The sequence below is a fragment of the Macaca mulatta genome, chromosome X, assembly GCF_049350105.2.
Source record: "Macaca mulatta isolate MMU2019108-1 chromosome X, T2T-MMU8v2.0, whole genome shotgun sequence".
In the NCBI taxonomy this organism is placed as follows: Eukaryota; Metazoa; Chordata; class Mammalia; order Primates; family Cercopithecidae; genus Macaca; species Macaca mulatta.
Genome location: NC_133426.1, coordinates 154,763,928 through 154,781,822, shown reverse-complemented (window position 1 = coordinate 154,781,822; position 17,895 = coordinate 154,763,928). Strand labels below are relative to the sequence as shown.

The window sequence follows — 17,895 nt, the reverse complement described above, 5'->3', positions numbered from 1 at the left end:
TTGCTTAAACACAAGACATGCATACTCCTCCACCTTAAATTTTACCAGGTAACTGCCACTCAAGTGGAAAGTGACCAAACACAACACACCACTTTTTCCTTTCTCCATCAAAGCTCAATCATATGTGGGGTCATTGCTCAGGGCAGAGCACAAAGGACATTGGTTTATAAATGTCTCGCCTGACAGACAGTAAATGACCCACGGTGGTGGATAACTTCTCTTGCAGAAGTGAGACACTATGCCAATGAAGCACTGCAAATACTACAGACCACCGCCCAAGTAAATACAATAAACTTCTCACCACAAAGGCTGTCATCTGACACCCACACTGATAGTCAAGGTGGCTCTCTGGAAGAAAACAGCTGGCTCTGTTTGATCTTATTAGCAAAATCCACACTCCTGTGCCAAGACCAGACCAAAGCAAAATGGAATAAAAAGTCCTTTTAATAGACTTTTCCCCCCAAATCAAGATGAATCTCGAGTCTCAATTTTAAACGCAATATTTATAAAAGATATTTGGTAGCAAGAAACTATTCATCTTGGGATGCCCCATTAATAGCTGTGACAATAGTATTTGAAAAAATTATTTTCTAATTTAGAGTTCCTTTGGCAAAAAGAACCAATAATGTACAGTTGAATTCAGGGTTTTATAATAACTAATCAATAGTGCAGTACAAGAAATGATTTGTTGAATAATGACTGAAAGGTTGCAGTAATCAACAGTGTGGTACAATGTATTAAGGGCTCGATTTTGACTTAAGATGCCTCTTGTACAACAAGTGAAAAAAATGAGTACTAGACACAAAAAATCATTCAAGGGAGTGTTGGGTCCGCTTGGCATCCTGGCAGCCACAAAGAAAGCCAGATGCTCTGTGTCATGCATTTCCTTATATGACAGATGACTCAAGCCCTTTCATTGGAAGTGGGTTTGCTATGGCTTTGACAAATTCCATCTCCTATGCTGATCTCATTCATATAAATCTCCAGCATGAAGCAACCAGGGCCGTGGTACTGAAGAGAAGGCTGGGTAGGACTGGGCAATGGGTATCTGTTTTTGTCATCTTAAAGTGCCACAATCTCTGCCACCAGAAGGATTTTCAGATATGATCTGTGGCATCTTAGAAAAACATTGGACTTTTGCCCACTGCTTGTTCTACTTTTAGTATTTAATGGTCTGACTCCAGGGGCCATTTACACAAATATCACTATGATATCCCCAGTGCCTGGCTAATGGTAGACACCCAGAATATATTTGTTAAATGAAGGAATAAATGAATGACCATTCCTCTCTTCAGGAGGCACTATACTTAAAATTTTACTCATCACAAAGCTGGTGCTCGGCTACCAAATAGACTGCAAAGAGAATGTAGCTATTCAATGATGTAGTATCAGAGAGGAATAAATAATACTAGGACCCAATCTCCCCCTTACAGGATGAAACGATCGTCACAGCCAGAAGAGTGGCTTTTCATAACATCCAAGTAGTAGCTTGTTCAGAGGGGGCCAACGTTGAGCAACATCTCAAGACTTATCTCTGAGAAGCTGTATCACAGTTCAGTGTTACAGTGCCAGGGTTCAAATCCCAGCTCTACTACTTACTTATGTGATCTTAAGCAAGTGACTCAACCTCTCTGGGCCTCAATTTCCCCATCATAAAAATGGCAATAAGCTTGCCTACTACTTCGCAAGGTTACTGGAAGTATTAATAGTGTGTGTGTGGAAAGCGTTCAGATGAGTGTCTGATGTGCAGTAGTTGCTCAACTCTGAGGGCCATTGTCATCTGCCAAGTATATGCCAATATGGTGACAGTGAGAGATGTATGGTTTCACAGGAAGCATCAGGCTTTAACATTAGTTATTTGATTCCTCCTGGAAACATTCCTGTTAACCTTTTGATCTTTTGGGGTTCTCATATTGTGGCAATTGGAGGGGATATCCGGAGGGGTGTTTCCTGGGAAAAGACTGTTGAATATCTGCTTCTCAGCCCAAGTTCCCTTGAAAAAGTTTATACGCAGGAGATAAAGACGCCTCTCCCTGCTCTATCTAACCTAAAAATAGAGTTAGGGCCTTTAGGGCCCAGCCACCTCCCACCTGCATATCTAGACAGAGTTTCTTGAAGTCTCTCCAAGCTTGGCTTGGGACGTTTTGCCCTAAGAAATGAGAACACAGTGAACACAGATAGGCAAGCTGTCCTTTGACCTTGGGAGGGCTGACGTGAACTGAAGAGCTTAGACTATTTTGTGTGGTCTCCAGGGCAGAACTGCTACCAAAGGCTGGAAGTTCAAAGAAGGCTTCTTTGCCCACACACAATGGAATTTGTTTTGACCTATCCAAAAAAGAAGAAATTTGCTACCATAGGAGGTAGTTTCATTCTCATCATGTTTTTGTTTTTGGTTTCTGGCTAGCAGAAGCTGGATAACTACTTGTGGGGAGACTGAACAAGGGGCTGGCCTCACTCTCATCCCCCTTAAGGACCTTTGCAGATCTGAAGTTATAAGATTCTATACCACTGCTGGGACATGAATCAGGAGCAACCGTTGCAAAGAACCAATGGTAGATTCTCCTTTCTTCTTTACACATCATACATTGCATGAGAACTGAGCCATAGCTGCATTTACCATTTTGCCTGCACACCACTGAAATTAGTTCACACTGATTCATAAAAATTGATCACATTTCTTTTTATATTGTTATAGTTTTTATGATTTTTACAATTCTATTTTTAAATGGGAGACTATCATTATGAAAAACATGTAGCTCACAGAGGGCCTTATGAGTCCAGTTAATAAACAATGGAGGGATACAAAGTATCAGTACTAAAGCTAAGAAGGCTTGTTTATCCATTGTCTATTTATGAAAATTCAGTCTTACTGGAAATAAGACACTGGAAATAGAAACAAGTATGGCTTTATTAGCTAAAGCAAAACACCCAGAATTTCTAGTGTCTTTTTATTTCATTGAAAATTAAGGTCTAATAATTCGACAATTTAAATGCAAGATGGCTCCTCGGAGTTTTTTAAATGATGGTTCATAAATCTACATTAGCCACAACAGTTTTGGACCTGAAATTCAGAATACAATAAAACTGCCTGCAAGATATTAAAGGCTTCTGTCTCCCGAATATGTTATTTCCTCCCTTTTTTCCAGTGAGGAAACAATTTGTTTATTACCCTTTCAAAGTAAACTTATGGAAGGTAAAAATGGCTTATTTTTCCTTTAAAATAAGGTTTCATTTTGTCCAATCTCCTCATTCATTCAGTGTAGGCTGTCTCATTCATAACAACCTTTTAAACATTTCTCTCATAAAATGCACCATAGTCTTTAGAAAAAATTCAGAAAGCAGTGTTGTGTTTCTCACCTTTCAAAACACTGCCATAAGTATCCTAGATCGCTAATAAAGGGTAGAAAAAATCTGAAAATTTATCAGATGTAAGTAATACAATTAAAAGGACAACAGTGAAATAAGACCATGACGCCCATATCATAAACTGTCTTTTTCCAAATGCTGTCAGACCTATTCAAGGAATCAAATAAAACAGTAACTACTAAACTGTTTATATGAATAAATATCAGGAATTTAAAAGATAGTGAAAGAGGAGGGTAGGTGATAGAGAACTGAGGGTTGTGTATTTAGAAGTAACATCAGGCTTGTCTTCTATGGCTGTTAAAGTTGGCTAAGTTCCAGGTTCCCAGGGAAGGCAGTAAACATTCATAGTTAAAGGATCAACATCAAGTAGACCAATTCAACTTGGACATTTCCTTGCCTCCAACTGTCACCACAAAAATGTAGCATCACTGCTAGAAGTCCTTTGAGAATAAAGCTATATGAGAACTATGTTCAGGAAATCCGGGTGGTAAGACTTTTTTGAACAAACACATATTTACAAATACACATTTCGTGACTGACCACCCTACACATCCTACGATGGAAGGCCCAAATTCACAAATGAGATTGTGGACAACTCCAAACTTTCACAGCACGTGGGAATAAAAGGAAAGAAAAGGGAAGACAAAACATAAGAAAACACCAGAAGAAACAGTCCTAACTTTGGCATTGCACTTTTTCTTCTTCTTTTTCCCTCTTTGCATTGAACTTTTCATTACTGGTATTTATACTTCTGTGGTTTTCTGGTTATTGCCATTGTTAAACAAATGCATGACTATCAAATAATAAAAGTCACATTAACCCCAAGAACCTGGACCATTTCTATAAAGTCAGATAGGCATGGTCATTCAATATGTCTTTCCCTTTCAAATTCCTATAAACAATGGCAAATAATTAATTAATTAAAGTTCAATAAAGATTTATAAGTGGGCCCTCTTCTCAACTTCTGCCACTGTACCTGGGTGGGACAGCTTAACTAAAATATCCCTGAGAAATGCCATGAGCCATGAAGTTCCTGACTTGCGTATCATTTATGATACCCTTGGGGAGTAGGCCCTGCCTAAGAAAACCGAGGCCCAGCACCCCATAAGGTTCTCATTACCAACAGGAATGTGCCAGGTCAGATGCACTGGAGGTTGTCAAGCTTTGCAAACTCTCCCCCACCCTCAAATCTCATAAATTTTGCAGAATATGTTGCTTTGCCTTGAATTTTTATGATTATGTTCAATTTAAGGAAACTTATCCCATATTTTATCATTTACCTTACTTTCTAAGAGTTACATGATGTCCATGAAGTTCTGAGAACTTTCTCCTAATCATATTTTTTACATCTTAAAAATATAAACCCACATATTTCCAGCCAGCCACAAATTTAAAACCTCCCCCTTCTTCTAATTTTGGTGTGCAAGTGTAGGCCGAACAGATTTCAAAGTTTTTCAGTTGGGCAAACTCACCTTTCCATCCTCCGTTAAGGCAATGAAGCTACTAAAAGACAGAAATAATGGTGATCAGAGTGTAAAAGTCAGCCAGATCTTGACATTGAAATCACATTTGGGTTGACACTGTAAGGCTCAGAGATGTACATCCCTGGAGCAGCTACTGCAGCATTCACAACACAAAGAAAAGACTCTCCCAACCCCAGGGTCAATAGTGAGGGAGATGATGATTTGGAGTATAGGCACTTAGGCAAAGTTTGGTGATCCCCACATTTTCACCTCCTTTAGTGCATTTGAATGATTTAAGTGTTATTTTACTGAATTAGCTTTATAATAATATGTACTCCAGATTTAAGAATGTAACCAAATCTCAAAAATGAAATAAAATAGTTCAGCAATATATAAATAGATAGATAGTGATATATTCTTAATGATATATTTAGAGTAGCAATGTCTTTAAACCCTTCTATTTGATGTGGTAGGTCTTAGTACTACCCCTAAATCAGTGAATCTTCCTTACACACTCCAGAAACCCAGAGGCAGGGAAAGGGCTGGATGGTCCGATGTCATCTAACGAGATATGAAACAAGAGAAAAGATCCCACTCTACCTACAAATGTTTAGGATAGGAATAAACTACGAAGACAGATGTAATCCTTTGCTAAATCTGATTTTGAGAAGCAGACAAAATCACAACTGTATTCAGCATGTCATTTATCCCGGGTGACTAATGCATTATTTGTATGAAGTTAAAATTGAGCTCTGAGAAACTATGAAATAAATCAAATGCCCTACTTTATGTAATTTTAACAGACAGATCCCATTAGGATTCTACTATGCATAGCTGTTGGGTAAAATCATTGACCAGTATCCTTATAAATTAATCAACTGAGGTAATGCTGGCTCAGCTGTCATTATTTGCTACTAATCTACATTTAGAATTCGCTTTAACTTTCAAGCCTTTTGAAATAGGTTGATCAAATTTCTGTTTTTTGTTCAAGGTATATGAGTCACTGCAATTGTTTACCAAAGTATGTATGGCAGACGTGTGTCATGGATGTCCTTTTTCAATGGCATTAGAGTGCTCATTGGCATTTCATTGTAATTTCTAAGTATGATGCTAATCAGAATACAATGAACACAGCCTTCATCATTCTTGACAGGAAGTTTTACCACTTACAGTCTGAATACATTTGCACTGTTGAAGTTTAAACTGTTACAGAACTTCAAAACTAAATGGCCGAAATGCCTAATTGTAGCAAAAGAGATATAGTTAACTTTTAACTGTTATTTTTTTTATAAGGTCCATCATGGCTCTTGAATTTCTTCTGGATCTGTAACTAATATTCAGATAAGTTTCATTTCTGATTATGAGACCCAATTTATTAAAGACCCATTAATTATCTACAGTCTGTCCTCCTAGTATGTACCTTAAAGTCTGGTTTACTTAACTGGCTGGGTGTTTCACTCTCACTAAAATTTCCTAAATTTCCTTGTCATCTCATGTTTTTGTCTATCTTCTGGACCTGCATCCTGCTACCTTTAATTTTGCAATTTGAAGATAATAAAATAATATTCAGGGGTGTTTTTCCAGATTACTTTTAGTACTTTGAAGGTACCCAACAAACTCTATTATCAGCTCATCTTCAACTCTGTGAAGGCAGGTTATAGCAGAAGGGATGTGATCTCTGGGTCCAAGAAACTTGGGGCTCTGCTGTTGGCTAATCATGTGACTTTGAGAAAGTTAGGGGTGCACTCCTCTGATCCCCATCTTTCTTATCTGTAAAATGGGGGTGAAAACCCTTATCTTTTAGGGTCCTTGTTCAATGAGGTGATGTTTGTAAAGTATATGCCATAATGCTCTGTAAATGCGAATCCTCTTTCCCTACCAAATTATCTTACAGATTTCTTAAAAATCAGCACGTGTGGAAACTTTTCTGCATATCCTTGGTATGAAATTGTAATTTGAATTCTCCAGAGACATAAATAGAAAATGTGTTCAATGTAAAAATGTATGTTAGGGAAATTCAAATCCCAGGTTAGCCTCCAAAGCAGGAACTATTAAGCAAACAAGGCATCTAGCTAAGAGGAGACAATGTTACAAAAGTGTGGAGAAAAATACACAGCAAATGTTGAAGGTCTGTTCTCCCCCTCTTTGTACTAGATGAAAGCTACAATTCAGGGATGGTAACAAGTTGCTACACCTTTTTTTTTTAAGGCTGCACAATTACCCTTAAAGCACTGTTGCAGATACTAAATGTAGGTATACGTCATGACAAGAAAATGCTGTACACAAAAATCTAAAATCTAAAAATGCTGTATACAAATCTGATAAGTTTAGGGCTGTTTGGGAGAGATTTTGCTCATCAACAAAGACTTCCCTAGAGTATTCCTGGCAAGTAAGATGCACATAAAGAACATTTAATTTATAACATTTCTATAAGCGTCCTATTTCAGAAAAGTATGTACGGAAGGCAAGGCAACACACCTACCTGTACCCACCTGTCTGCTCATTGTGATTTTAGCACTTCTCTTGGTCCTCATTCTTACACCTCTTGAGCTATCTCTTCAAAAATTTGATCACACAAAGTATTAAGCAGGTTTTTGTCTATCATTCCATTTACCTATTCAGTAAAGAAATAACTGAGCACCTACTGTGCACCACACACTATTCTAAGCATTGCAGTGGCAGCAGTGAATAAAACTAACAAAACTCTCCACCCTTAATGAGCTCACATTCTTGTCAAGTTTGAATTAAGTTCAGGCTTATGGATGAGTATACCTTCCTCCCAAGCACAGAATCTGCCACTTACACCAAAGAGGAACAGACTTGTGTGTCTCTTGTTGGAGTAGGTATCTGGAAAGTCATGCCTCATATTTGGTAATGAACTTAAACCCAATTTGTAAATACTAAGGATGGGTGGTAAAGTCCTCATTAGCCCAGTCTACTACAGAGCCTCAGCGCAAGCAGCGGTTGCCGCTATTATAGCATCTATCCTAGGTATCCTTATAGATTAGCAGAGAAGCTAAGGATTCACATGGCCTGTGGATTAATTCCAGCTCAGCAACATACTACCAGTATGGCCTTGGGCAAGTTGCTGAACCCTTCTGTCCCAGTTTCCTGCTCTGTTAAATAAAGAAATAGGATAACACAAATCAGAGCCTGTCACACAGGAAATGTTACCTCTAATTATTAGCTTAAATTATTACTATTATTAATACTGCTTTTAGGTCTTCTCGCCTAGATTTAATATTTTGAAGAGCTAGCATAGTGCCTGAACGAATTGAATAAATGAATGATGCTGCACTCGGGACTGGCAGCATTAGGTCATTATTCTGGGCCAGGCACTGGGAACACAAAAATAAAAGACACATTCTCATCACTCACAACAACAAAGGTGCATGGGAAGAGTTGGGAAAGGGAGAAAGCAGGATCCAGCCCAGGTGGAAGTCAGCTCAGGAAGATATGAAAGCACAGAGGAGAGGCATCTGAACAGATTGGGTAGGAGTATGGGAGTTTGAGGGGCGGAGGAGGCAGGAGGTTTGCTGCTCCCTAGCAGCTTCCCAGAGATAAAGCTGAGATTTGCACAATGACATAGCCAGGCAAAGAATTACTTGGTGGCCAAACAGCTAATCGTAAACACAGATGTCAACACCAATCACACAGTACCAAGGCACCAACTCACTTTTTAGGAAAAAAGAAATACTGATGGTAAAATGTTGGTACACACCTAACAAACAAAACAGTTAATTATATTTTTAGAAAAGGAGAAAAAGCAAAAGAAGCAATGTATTTGTGAACATCTCAAGAGCTACACTATACACTTCTTTTGAAAAATGGCCATTTTGCCAGCAACTGTACCAATTTACAAACACTTGTTTCAATTATTTCAGAAAAAAAACACATTTTCATTTGGTATTTCTTTGAAGAATGTTTGCATGAATGTTTCCAAAACTCTTCTTGGGAGAGTTTTGTGGTTGTCCCTCAGCAAATGTTGGTCTGTGTTAATGAGAATACTCCATTCACACAGCAAAAGAGGACTCAGGCAATTATGTGATGAATGTGAGCTATTGTCAAACCAGATAATTCAGGGTCCAAAGTCAATTGTCTTACGTTTAGTATTCAATGCTCCTGGTCCCCTAAACAATAAAAATTTCTGGATTTCCATTTCACTCTGAACTGTACTAATACTGATAAAAGAGTTTCATGGGCCTTGACCAGGATTGTTTTGCCTACTTAGCTTGCATTCTCTCTCTCTCCCAGAATTCCTATTTTACTTACAGTTCATGTCATACTATTTCCCTAATGCTAACTATACATTTCAATGTAAATTCTGCGAGGCCAGAGGTCATCTTCTACGGGCCTTTTATCTCTCCCTAAAAATGACTGACTAGCAAAGTGTTGGGCACAGAGTAGGTAGGCAATACAAACAGTTCTTGAAAGATGACAAACACTGAAGTAGGGTACAAGGGCTCCTGACCTGGTTTTGCCAATTACTGACTGGATGTCCTTGGGCAAGTCATTTTCCATCCTGGGCCTCAGTCTCCTTACCTGTACAATGAGGAGTTTGGATCACATGATTCAAAGGGGCCCTCCAGCCTTAAAACTCCAGCTTCTAGGAATTGATTAACATCTACACACCAAAGCCAAGCACTTTGGCAGCAAATAAATAATAGCAACTTGATGAAACCTCTCCATGGCACTTCATCAGAAACATCCATCACACTGAGTCTAATTTAGTCACTGCCTGGCATGAAAACAATCAGTCCTTTGAAAAATAATTTATTAAAACATTAGTTGACTGACATCCTGATTGGGGAAATAAAGTCTATGTAATTGCATTTTTCATTGTTCAACAGATAGTCAGGGTGTCATGTACATGTTGCCATAGTTTAAAGGTTAAAATGACCTTATAACAATACATTCCATCTGCTTGGTTGGTTTGATCAAACCATACTAGAAACCCAAACACCAAGAAGACATCACACTTTTAGCAAACAACTTCTTCCAGTGATTGTTAAAGCTGAGATTTCAATTGCAGCACCACTACAAGACAAGTAGCATATGATTTTTTACTTATACAAAAAAGAAACCATTTCAAAGCTATTTATTTCCAGGAGATACATTGCCTACAAAACACAAAAACTGACTCCAGGAAAATGGTTTAATAAAGGTCACCAAGTGAACCAGTATCTGCTACTGAGATCTGGTTTTCATTGAAGATGGTAGATGATGCAGAGAACTCTTATTTGGAAATCTAACAAAACAAACTGTTCTTCATAGGATGGAAGTAATGTCTTTTATTTCTCCAACAAAAGAAACATTGGAAAAATAAACAGATGAGTGATTTTGATTTTGTAATGAAAATAAAGCTTGTTTCCTTAGCTTATTCCTCAAAGTGTGACTTTTACACCTTCATATAAGGGAAAGTACCTACTGAAGAACCAAATCAAAGATTACTTTGAAACATTAGCTGATTTTATTTTTCAAATGAAGCAAAATACACAGGTATATTTGAAAAACAGCATCCCATAAACTAAGCAATCCATAATCAAAATCAGGTTCTAGCTATAGTGCTATTGTCAGTTTTGCTTAAATCATGCCATTTTTTTCAGTTCTCAGACAACTTTTTTTGAGCTCGGTAAGTAGGTAGATGTTAGGAGCTAAGGTCATCTAAAAGATTTACTTTAAAATAAATTCAACAATTCAGAACATCACCCTCTCTACGGTGTAAAGTGTGCCTTGCTTTGAACATGCATATAAAATTTCATTAAAGTGTAACATAAAAGTTTTACATTAGAAGAACCTAGGGCTGGACCTTTGTTTAACAGTCATGATAATTTATGGTGTGGATCTGCTGTAGTTAAGTAGAAAAACAGCCTTCTCATGAAATACAAGTCATAAAGACTGAAACTCAAGGAAAGCTGGAGGAATCCCAACCCTCCGGCCACTCATTTTTCCCTCAGATTTTTGTTACACATTCTTTATTAATGTTATCAATGCAGATTGAGACACAATACCAGTCCGCGTTAATTCCTATAATGCTGTACCTTAAAAGATATTCTTTCCTCTTGTTTTTCTTCTGGGCTAAACACACCTTGGAATTCATAGAAATTCTATTTTTTAAAATCATGCCAATTATATGAATACTATTTTTGCCTTTTCCTATTAATCTTCTTCTGTAACCATTGGTTATTCTCTTTATTTTCTGCAAAAGAGATCAGACTGGCTAAAAGACATGAAAAGAATTACAAATAACTAATATACAATCACACAGGCAGAGGTACAGTATTATCACCAGGATTTACTAAGCAACTATCCTTGAAAGAGACCTGCATTTGCATGGAACAGTCTTTGAGTTGAATGTGACAGTAACATCAATCAACAGATGTTTATTGAGTACCTGTGATGGAAAAACACCGTGCTAAATGATGCCAGAGAGTGACACACCATTCTCTAGGAAGCAACGTGGATATTTAAATATTAACAACTTAATGCAACAGTGATGATACAGCGAAAAGAGCAACAAACACATATCCTAAGACTATTCACCTGCTGTGTAAATTCAGGCAAGTAAGTTAACCTCTCTGAGCTTCCGTTTTCTTATCTACAAAATGAAGCTAAAATACCAATCCTAACAAACCTTTAAGGTTATTGTGAGCACAAGTGGTAAATTAGAAAGCTTTGGAATGAAATGTTACCAACTTCCCACCTCCAGTTTTGAGGCTCCAAATGAGCCAAAAAGTATACCATGGTCTTCTTTATATTCAAGTATCAAATCTTCAAAATTTGAGCATTCAGATTTAAATGGACCTGAGATTTGTCATACACACACACACACACACACACACACACATGATTTTCCATTCTCACATTTTCATGAAAGGGGCTTCCATAAATGACATACTAAGAGATTGTATCAGTATATAGACTGCTCTCTTTCTAATTAAAAGGAAAAAACAGAGTTCCAGGGCTGGTCAAATTACATGGTAATTCCACAGATTTTTTCCACAAGTACAACATACACAATCCAATCCATTTGTTTCAGTGACAGCTAAATAAATATTCGGACCCACACAATAAATAATAGGCAATGAGCTTTTGTGAAAAGGCACCTGACTTGGAAATAGGCAGATGTGGATTTCTGAGCAAGCTCTACTACCAACAGGCTGTGTGAACTTACATGTGTCACACAACCTCTCTAAGATTGAATTTGCCATTCAATAAAATGCCAAGAACACCTGAACATTCTAACTCACAATGATCAAATGAGATAGCATGTGGAACAGCATTCCACATGTTGGAAAGGTTCAGACAAAATGTCAGTTGTTGATGCTGCAGGCTCTGGGGTCAGCTCCATCTATGCTGAAACCTGGATTGCATCACTGAGTGAGTGCCTGTGTGATTTCATTGCTTCATCTGTAAAACAGGGATCATAACAGGTCCTATCTCAGAAAGTTGTTGGAAGGATTAAATGAAATTGAGTCCTTCCAGAATTTAGTCCAAGCTTGTGGCACAGAGTAAACATTCAAATTATAGCAGCAATGATAATGTTGAGTTCCACCACAAGTGAAACACACACATGCACAACACACACACACACTCAAAAAGGTTTCTTCAAGTTTGGTCTTGAGTTCTTTAATCAGTAACATTTCTTTCCATTTATCAGTAAGCAAGTTTTTAAAATCTCTCTTTATCCCACAGCAATCAGAAAAAGAAAAACAAAATTACAAGTAAAAAATGTAGTCACTGCAGCAAAAATTGTTTTGTCTACATGACAGGCTAATCAAGTATATGGCAGTTTTCCTCTTTGAGGTATGACCTACAGTTACAAGCTCTTAAGGCCACAGCTCTAAATTGTTCCAGAGAAGGCCATTTCATTGGACTTCTACAGTTTTGAAATTGTGTTAAATAAGTGCAAATTTTGCATGCAAAAATAATCTTAGCTAAGAATAATGGGCATTTATTTCATGTTAAAGGTTAGTACATTAAAACCATTTCTATTCAGTAATAATTAGCCTGTTTAAATACAATATAATTTGTATCCATCTACAGGATGCTTAAATGTATGGAATCTCATTTATGTCTATAATGATGGATTCATTTTCGAGGCAGTCATTTTCTATCTTGATTTGTATATTTTAAAGTTGTTAAATGCTTGACTGAATCATTAGCAAAACAATTCATTTATCATTAAGCTGATTTCTACCATGAGATAATTTTCTTCGGTGTCCAATAGATGTGCCTCTTAAGATTTACTGAGAGCTTTCATTCTTTGGAGGGTTTGGGGAGTTGCGGAGGAGACCTTACTAGTGAATTTCACCAACTTATATTTCTCCTACCCACACATTCCCTTAAGAAACACAACCCCAAATGGTTTGTTGAATGAATGCTCAAACACACGGGAGAATGCATACTGTACTAGCAAAGAAAACAGACCATAGGCAGTCTGCCTTTTAAGAGACCACAGAGGGAAAAGGGGAAAGATAAATGGATGGAGGTAGAGACCAAGAAATGCTGGGAATCTCTAGGCCTTATTCAAAACAGGACTTCCCCTTCCCTTACCCCACCACAGCCCTAGCATCTCCAAGTTGGCAAAGATTGTGTCCCCCCATCTCCACACCTTCCCATCCGTAAACAGTCCTGTTCCGCTCTTCTGGAGGATTGTAGCTAACCAGGCCTCAGAAGACCTGTGCTCACAGAACAGGAGGAGGCAGCCGGGTTGCTGCAGTGCATGGGCCATGCCCGGCTGGAGCTGAAACAGTTCACTTTTGTCTAGAAAGCAGCCCCCCGCCCCTTCTCCAGTACTGCCCCGCCCTCGTAAGGTCGAGGAAAACTGGGGAAAGTGCAGTTCGGACTGCTGGGGCAGGCCCTGGGGCTGCCTTTACCCTAGGAGGAGAAGCCTGGCCGACACATGGCCCCTTCTCAGCCTTGACAGCCCCACACAGACCTTTGAACTTTCTATTTATATAACAGTTTAGTGAGTTGAAGTCTCTTCCTGTATAACTGCCCGTTTGCAAGCTTGCCTCTAATTAGGCTATTTGTGAGACATCACATAAAAACTACAAACAATTGATGCTGTCCCTTGCAGTGAGAAGCCAGCCACTGTCACAATCACTTTACAATTATAACTAGGCTTTTGAACGTTCTGATTTTGCTATCATGGTGGTTTTCTTTTCATTTTTTTTTTTTTTAATTTTTAAGAATGTGTCCCTTTCTGTATTTTCTGTGTTTTCTTTCCTTTCCTTCCTTCCAATGAAGGAAAGGTAAGCATCCCCACAAAGAACCTTGGCATGTCACAAAGCAATAACTAATCAATACTGGGTGGGAGGTACTTACAGAACTGAAAGGCCCTCTGAATTTGCTTTTTTTTCCCCCTCTTAACTGGGGATTAATGACATCATTACATGATCTTCGGTCACCTCAATAATTCATTTACTTGGTTACCAAAAACAAGTCTATGGAATGATTTAAATGAAGAAATTTGATTTTTTTTTAAATTTATCTTTTTCTTGAAGAGCAAGTGATGTCTTTCATGCACACAGACAGACATCTGTGCCATCTTTTTTCTTTCACAGAATGGTTTATATTAAATTCAAACTCAGGTGAACATTGCTCATTCATTCAGGAATCTTAAAGAACTTGAGCTTTGGCCCTTTAATCGAGTCCAGAGCATGACCCATTTAGTTATTCTTGCAGTTTGTGAAATCCAGTGGTATGTTCCATTAGGCATGTGAGCATTCCCAAACACTGCCCATAACATGCACACTGCAGCATCATTAGTACTCCATCCTTTCCATTTACATTTGTCCTAACAAATGTGTGTGTTTATAAATGGGCACACACTTTTTGTTTGCTACAGTCAAATGTTTGCAAATAACACATATGCCTTTGTATGTTATGTCTAGGAAAATGAGTTCGTTTTTAAGCTGTCCTGATCCATTTATTGTCAGACATCTAGGGTTGCAGTAGAGATAGCTCAGAGCTTACTGCTCCACAAGTGAATGTTAAGAATAAATTAAAGGTAAATAAGATCATTAACTTTGCTGGTCTTTCTTCCTTTCTTGGCCTTCCTGGGGGGTTGGGGGTGTGGGGAGTGGAGGCCATCACTTTAAGTAGCTATTTACTCCCAAAGAAGGCACGTAAACATATAATGAATATGTAACTGGCATGCTCTGGACTTCCAAAGAGAAGTGGGAAAAGACAATGTCAAGCTTTTTAGTTCATCCACTATTGTCACATTTATTTTCCTTTTCTCTGTGGAGCTGTATAAAACCCAGAAGCACAACCACATTACAAATGTTTATAAACAGAGATGCATAACGAAGTGTGCCACTCATGAGCAGTAAGAAGGAGAAATTTTCCTGGATCATGTACGGAGGGAAAGGACAGACTTATTTATGCAGATGCGTTACACTAATTAATCAGTATTTCACATAATATTCTCGAAGTGTCCAAGTCTGTGCTCCTCAACTGATGTGGCTCAGTTAGGGATCTGGAGGAAAAAAAGGTTTTGCATTTTCCTTAAGATAAGAAAAAGAAAGCCTCCCACAAGGGTGAGGGAGCCTATCATTTTTTTTAAAGAAATCAAACATAAAAGAGTCCATCCCCTTTAAATATGCAATTGCATATGCATAAGATTAAACCAGAATTAATATAAAAAATGTTTCTAAAAACCTAATACCTTGTATATGTTTAACATTTGAACTATACCCATGAAATTAATTATAACAATGTCTGTTAAATTAACGATGTAACCCACACCATATATTAGGCAAATTGTATGCAAATAGTAGTGCTATGGTTATCAGTTGTCTGCAAAATAAATTAGTGAAGCAGAGTAAAGGCTGTGTGCAGGAGCATATCTAATTGAGCAATAATTTTATTGTAATTTTTACTTTCAAATAACAGCATTTTTTTAATGTAACAATGTATTTCTACAGAGCTGATAAAACCGTGGTATCAAAAACGCCTTATAGATTAATACTAACACAGCATAATTTGTGCTTCAAGGATTTATCCGGAATTGCTGTAAAATAAAATGTATTTAAGTTCTGATTATCTTGGATTTGCAACTAAAGGAGGCATGATTGGCATAATGAAGCTGTTGGCTAAGCATATGACCCTTTTTTAAAGAAGGAAATTGCCTAAAATATCACATCAACAGGGGAAATCCTTGTAAAAATACACAGCATTCATAACCAACGGCCGCTAGTAGTTTAACATTGCAAAAGATTTTGCACTATTGGTAGGTACTACAGATCATTCTAAATACATTTTAAAAGGCAATAACCAAGAATGCAATTTTAAGCGGTTACCACTGCGCCCCCTCCCTATCTAATTCCTTAGACTGCGGGGGGAATCTGATATGTTTAAATACTATGACAAATAAATTGTGATAATGTTTGTAGTAAGTGAAGTTTTTGAAAAGTTAATAGATATGTATATCAGTATTTATGCACACGCGCACGCACATCTCTAAGACAGTAACAACTTTCCAGCTCCCCAGTCACCTTTCTACCATCTTTCAAAATGTCTCAGCGACAAGTTTAGGGTATTTTGTGAAGAGCTGACTCAACCTTTGAATCCGAGCTGGATGCCCATTACAAAAAACTACGGCTGCCTCCCAGTGGGAGGCCGACGGGGGTCCAGCCGGTAATTAAATGTGCATTGACATCAGAGCTGCGGACTTTGGGGGCCAACTCCGAAAACCCTCAGTCTTGAAAGCCAAGCGCCGAAGTCGGCCCCGAACCAAGGTCCCCTGAGTGGTGGCCCCCAAAGCCGCTGCTCCACCCAGGAGTGCAGGGAACTTGGGCTGAGTCGGCAGAAGGAAAGGTGTGCGCGCTGCGCAGCGCAGGGATGGAGGTGGCGGCAGCGGGGGCGGTGGCCACCAAGGAAGCAGAGGGCAGCCGGCGGCACCTGGCCGTTGCCTTTCCCCCATGGCCGGCCGCGAGCGTTGGGCACCTGGAAAGTTGAGGCATTTCGGGCGGGCGGCATCCGGGGCTCAAGGAGGCCAGACCCGCGAGCCGCTCCGAGAGAAAAGCTCCTGGGAGGTCGTGCGGTTCAGCTCTCGGGCGGCACCGAATTCGATGTGAGCCAAATGCAACTCTTTAGACTTGGAGCGCAAAGCGACGCTTTAGGGTCCGCATCCCTCCCTCTTCCCGCACCTCCCCCCACCCTGGCATCCGACCTAGGAGTCAGCGCGGCCGGGGCCAGAGGTGGCTGAGAGCAAGTGGGAGGGAGTCCGGGGCGCCCCCCACGACAGCTCCAGCTCCTCTTAACAAAGGCGAAAACCTCAGACTTCGCCAGGAGACTCGCTCATCAAAGGAGAAGGCAAAAATCAACACCTACCACTGCTGCTCCAAGTCCCAGTCTCTGAAAAAGTCGAATAGATCCATAGCGGTCGGGCGGCGGCGGCGGGTGGGCGCCTGTCCCTGATCGCAGCGGGTCGGCGCGACTCTCGGCACAGCTCGCTGGCGGTTCTCGGCGGCCCGGCTCTCCAGCCCTCCCGCCCAGCTAAAAGTGTGCGGGCCGCATCGGCAGCAGGGGCGGGCGCTGGAGATGCCTGGTCTTGCGCTCCGGAGAGGCAGCGGCGGCAGTGGCACTGGGCGGGCAAGAGCCTGGTCGCCCACTCAGGTCCGCTCGGTCTGCGGTAGCCCGCGCACCCAGCGTCCCGACGCTGCGGCGGCAGCCGCTGCGGGCTCAGGCGGGCTGGGCCGCCCGCCTGGCGGGCTGCGGGCCGGCGGCGGCGGCGGGGGCGGCCGGGGCAGAGGCAGCGGCGCGGCGCGGCAGCCGGGGCGGCAGCGGCGGCGGCGGCGGCGGCAGCGGCTGCACAGGCGGCGGCGGCGGCCGCGGCAGCATCACACACTTACACACTCACAGGGGGCGGAGCCTGGACAGCTCGAAGCCGCGACATGGAGCAGGCACGTTATCATCCCCGGATCTGGCAGGGGCTTGCGGTGCCCGCCCCCGCCGTTCAGGAACCCCCTCCCACCCCCCACTGTCAAAATCAGCTAGTGGGAGCGGCCACAGAGCTGAGGACCCGGACCCGGACCCGGACGGGGACCCGGACCCG

General features: G+C 40.4%; 1 protein-coding gene across 2 annotated transcripts in view; it reads right to left on the bottom strand.

Moving 5' to 3' along the window:
• The window catches only part of AFF2 (ALF transcription elongation factor 2), a 498,887-nt gene extending 481,208 nt beyond the window's left edge, over nt 1-17,679 (bottom strand). For both annotated transcript variants that reach the window (XM_002806427.4, XM_077988255.1), the window contains exon 1: nt 17,172-17,679. In XM_002806427.4, the coding sequence (XP_002806473.2) occupies nt 17,172-17,218 (47 nt within the window). In that variant the 5' untranslated portion in view covers nt 17,219-17,679. The remainder of the gene's footprint in view (nt 1-17,171) is intronic.
• Between the last annotated feature and the right edge of the window lie 216 nt (nt 17,680-17,895).